The sequence below is a fragment of the Gekko japonicus genome, unplaced genomic scaffold, assembly GCF_001447785.1.
Source record: "Gekko japonicus isolate JY-2015 unplaced genomic scaffold, Gekko_japonicus_V1.1 scaffold108, whole genome shotgun sequence".
Classification (NCBI taxonomy): Eukaryota; Metazoa; Chordata; class Lepidosauria; order Squamata; family Gekkonidae; genus Gekko; species Gekko japonicus.
In genome coordinates, this window is record NW_015159713.1 from 1,694,688 (window position 1) to 1,699,648 (window position 4,961).

The 4,961-nt window shown below is 39.6% G+C and overlaps 1 protein-coding gene across 1 annotated transcript in view; it reads left to right on the plus strand.

Moving 5' to 3' along the window:
- The window catches only part of HSPA4L (heat shock protein family A (Hsp70) member 4 like), a 37,495-nt gene extending 33,688 nt beyond the window's left edge, over positions 1 to 3,807 (plus strand). Inside the window, exons 17-19 of the mRNA XM_015409699.1 lie at positions 345 to 464; positions 812 to 973; positions 2,816 to 3,807. Of these exons, the coding sequence (XP_015265185.1) occupies positions 345 to 464; positions 812 to 973; positions 2,816 to 3,001 (468 nt within the window). The 3' untranslated portion in view covers positions 3,002 to 3,807. The remainder of the gene's footprint in view (positions 1 to 344; positions 465 to 811; positions 974 to 2,815) is intronic.
- Positions 3,808 to 4,961: the final 1,154 nt, after the last annotated feature.

Consider the following 4,961-nt stretch of genomic DNA (forward strand, 5'->3'; position numbering starts at 1 on the left):
AGCATGTGGTCCTCAGGCATCTGTTCTCTCTCACTGGTCCATTTAACTATTTTCTACTAAACTACTCCTACTTAATTATCCCCAAAACAACTGTCCTTGTGCAAGTGACAGGGTATATCTGTTTGTGCATGGAGGCTGGTAAGAGGGTGCATTCAGTGCTGTTACCAATGGATACCCAGCCATCAGGGCCTATTTTACTGCAACTGGAACAGAAAAGCAAAGTTGGAAAAGGTGTATACAGGAAGTTAAGCTCTGCCCACACTTTGGCATTACCTGTATCATTACCTAGGTTTTCTTTGCTGTTTCTGCACTGTTGGAAATGTATAAACATCCTTCTATTATAGAAATTTGGTGATCCTATTCATGAAAGACACATGGAACACGAAGAGAGGCCAAAAGCGTTAAATGAATTGGGAAAGAAACTTCAGTTGCTTATGAAAGCTGTAGAAGGTTACAAAAATAAGGTAGGACAAAATGTTGCATGTTCCTAAGAAAAGTGAGATTAGAATTTTACAGGACAGATTTAATTGTGCTGCTTCAAATTTCTGCATAACTTTATATAGGTAATTTACAATGATTTCTAGCAACAAAGCTTTTTGAAAGAGGGGAGCTGGTATTTGGAGACAAAGCTTGGGCACCCAGCAGTTGCCAGCAATCGGGAGAAAAAATAACCGGATGAGCCAGACCTTGAAACAAGCACAAGGGCCCAATAAGGACTGGGTTTTGATGGAATGCTCCCCATAGAGGATCAGAGCATCCCCAGTTTAATTGTGCTTTGTTGTTCTGGATAACATTTTTTTCCCCTTCCTAGGATGAAAAATATGAACACATTGATCCTGTTGATATGGAAAAAGTAGAAAAATATACCAGTGAGGCCATGAATTGGCTGAATTCAAAAATGAATGCACAAAACAGGCTGAGTCTAACACAGGATCCTGTTGTGAAAGTGGCAGAAATAATAGCAAAATCTAAGGTAAATATCTGAAATACTTGTATGAAGGAAAAATTAATACTGTATTTACCTGACAAGAATATAGTCCTGAATTTAATATGCCTCCCCCCAGCTAGTACAAGGCTGAATACAAAAATGGATGACCCTGAATTTAAGACTCCTGTTTGCATGCCTTTTCACTGAGCCCAGAAGCATGGCTGCAGAGGTCCTACCTGCCTGCCAGATTTTAGGGGCTGCTGCATATTGTGAAACCCAGCTAGCAAGCAGGAGGCACTTTGGAGAACCAGTTTGGTGTAGTGGTTAAGAGTGGTGGATTCTTATCTGGAGAATTGGGTTTGATTCCCCAGTCCTCCACATGCAGCAAGTTGGGTGGCCTTGGGTCGGTCACAGTTTCCTCAGAGCTGTTCTTTCAAGAGCAGTTCTCTCAGCCCCACATACCTCACAGTGTGTCTGTTGTGGGGAGAGGTTCTGAGACGTCAAATGAAGGGCGGGTTATAAATCCAACTCTTCTTCTCTGTGTGCGTGTGCTGGGTCCTAGAGCCTCTGCTTGAACCCCTGGGTCCCAGAGGATAGGTGCTATGACCACTCTGTGCAAACACTGCTGCAGAGAAGTGCAGTGGCCTCTGAGCATCTGATATCTGATCCAGCTGATGGGGGAACTAGCTGGGTCCTTGGTGTGGCAGGCCCCCACCACTTATGGTGCTTGTGATATACTCAAATAGAAGATCACTACCACCCCTGTTTGAGAGCTAAAAATGTTCCTTAAAAACCTGCTTTTGAGTTAATATAGTATTACCAAAATACATGGAGGATCCGTGGAATTAATTGCAAGTGAAGTAATCCAACTCTTCTATATTTCTGCAAACATTAATAGACGTTCTTCAACAGGCAGGTACTTTGTTTAGTATCCACACATTTGTATACTCAGCTTGTTAATACAGGCCCTATGCAAAACATTGTTCATGGTTTTTTGATTCATAAACAGCACCAAGCCCTGTTCACTTGAACTGGAGGGGGTTGACTATCAATCAGAGGTGCAAGCAGAATATTTTAATACTATAGTAATGACAGTTCATTTTTTTCTTGCAGAAAACAATCAGAAAAGCACATGTATTGGCATTACTGAATCTTAGTAGTGAAAACTCAGTATTCTGGTATTTGAACCTGGCAGCTTCAAATAAAAAAGCACAAAATTATACATGGATATTGCCATCATCCAAGTTATAGATCCCGTCTCTCTATATAAATAGTTGCCTATGCATCCTTAAAAACAGCCTTCTCCAACTTCATGGGTGATTTAAATGTTGATGTGTTCCAGTTGTTAAATAAATAAGATTTCCATTATTTAAAAGCTGTTCAAACTGAGTTGCTTAATACCAGAACCAGATTCTACCAAATCATAGGCAAATATCTTCTTCACCCAAAGAGTGATTAACACACGGAATTCACTGCCACAGGAGGTGGTGGAGGCTCCAAACATGGACAGCTTCAAGAGGGAATTAGATAAGCATATGGAGCAGAAGTCCATCAGTGGCTATTAGCCACAAGGTGTAGATAGGAACTCTCAGTCTGGGGCAAGTGATGCTCTGTATCCTTGGTGCTTGGGGGGGCAACAGTGGAAGGGCTTCTAGTGTCCTGGCCCCACTGGTGGACCTTCTGATGTCACCTGGTATGTTTGGCCACTATGTGACAGTGTTGGACTAGATGGGCCATTGGCCTGATCCAACATTGGCTTCTCTTATGTTCTTATCTGGCTAGCCTTCTAAATGCTACCCAGTGCCAACTTCATATGCCAGTAGTTTCTTATTCCTTCATTGAGTTGCTGTATTAACTTATATTTTTTCTTAATTTTATTAACATTAGGAACTGGACAATTTATGTAACCCTATTATTTACAAGCCGAAGCCCAAGGTGGAACCACAGTCTGAAGGTCAAGCAAAATCTAGTAATGAACACAATGGACCAATGAATGGACAAAGCGGTACTGACACAAAATCAGAGGACAGTTGCCAGCAAACTAAATCATCTGAAGAAATGGATATGGACTAATTTACATTCATTTTTGGTCCATTAAAAACGGTGCAAGTAATCAGAGGGTCCATCTTTCTTTTTATGTCTGATATACATTACAGATGTTCAGTTACTTAATTGACTTTCTGTTTGAAAGTGTTTTTCTATTGAATGCATTCCCATTGTTCATTCCATTGATGCAGCTTATGTGGAGCTTTAGTTGAATGTAGATTGTAAAAGTCAGTTGAAGCTTTCCCGATATATTTTATATCAAATAGGCAGAATTGATATATAAATGACAACAATCTACCTTATTCAAAGCTTTTATTGTGGGTAAGCCTCTGCTCCTTTATTCAGGAAAGGCCACTGTGTTGCACTACTGATGCTGAAGTGTAGATCTTTGCATCTTTATCTTGGAAACTATTGGGTTTGGTGAGGCTTCACCATTGCCACTTGAAGCACTGACCTTTTTCTAGTTATTGTACTGTTCTTATTTAAATATTAAAATAGAGGTTAGCTGGCAAACTAGTTCATCTTGAAAACTGTAAGAACTTGTAGACAAATCATACAAGGCTTGAAGGAGCCCATACCAGCAGCATTCTTTGTCATAAGACTAGCAACATGACTGAAAATAAAGCTCATGGTCTCCATACACACACAGTCCGGTATATCATATTCTGTGTTGATACAAAACACTGTTAAAGTTGTAACAGTCTGAAACGTTAGTAGAATTTAAAGGGGGGAGGCTTGTTTTCATTTCTCTTATTACCTCTAACCTTGCTCGTTTGGCTTTATCCTGAACGCTGCCTATGCATGTTTCTTAAATATCGTCCTCTTAATTAAAATCAGACAATACATATATAAAATTGTCATAAATTGGTATATCTATGTCAGTACTCCTTAGTGAAAAAGTTCACTCACTCTGCTTGGCAACATTATGATATTTGGTGCCTGGAGAGGGAGCACTATTTTAGTAGCAAAATGTTTGCTCAGCATTTCCAAACATCCATTGCTAGTGATATTTGGCAAACAAATCTGTGAGAGGCTAATAGAAGCTACTGGTGTTACAAGTTGACAGATGTAAGATTTTGACACTGGTGAATTTCTATGAGTAAAAGCCAGTCTGAAGAGGTGCTAGCAAAACTGTCTTGAAAAGACAAGCAACTACAGGTTCTTAATTAAAACAAACATGAAAAAACAGTGCACCCTTTATTGGGATACCATGGTTTTGGCTTAAACATACTTTTATTTTTGTATCAGAATTCTGCCCTTCTGTAAAATCTGAATTGATTCGCCTTGTCTGTCCTGTTCTCCCACTACTACTATGCAAGCTTGACTTTCAGATTGCTCAGTCACTTATCATAATGTATCATGTGTGTGAGTGTATAGTCAGCACTTCTAGACCAAGATGCATGCAGGAGGATTTTCCATACTGATTTGTGTGTTCTGATTCTCAGACTTTACAAAATATATTAGGATTCCTTTTTATTGTACAGCATTGTTGGGCCCAAGTCTCCACAGAGTTTTTAAATGTTCTCTAAGTTATGTGTGGTACCACTCCAAAGCAATCATGTTATGCCCCACTTCTCAGGAAGACTTGTACAAAAGGCAACATTTTGGTGCACTGTGCCCTCTCCTAAAATACCCCAGTCATTTTCTGCTTCTGTAGCATGGCATGCTTTTCTGAAGCAGGTACTTTTACTTTGGCTAATGACTATCTGTGTTTCTTGGATTTTTGTTTCTTGAGAAAAAGGAGAAAGTCATTGTCTTACCCTTATGTGGATACATTCAGCTGACTCGTTTTAGACTTGAAGCATTTAAATAGATTTGTAAACTTAAGGGTGCTTCATATAGAGACTATATCGCGTATAACTGTGGGCATTCACTCAGCAACTACATGGTCTCATTAGGACCCGAAAAAATCCCTGCCTGAATCTAATTATTTGAGTGACCTGAATTTACTTTGTCATTATCACTATGGTGCCTTGCCCTTTCTACT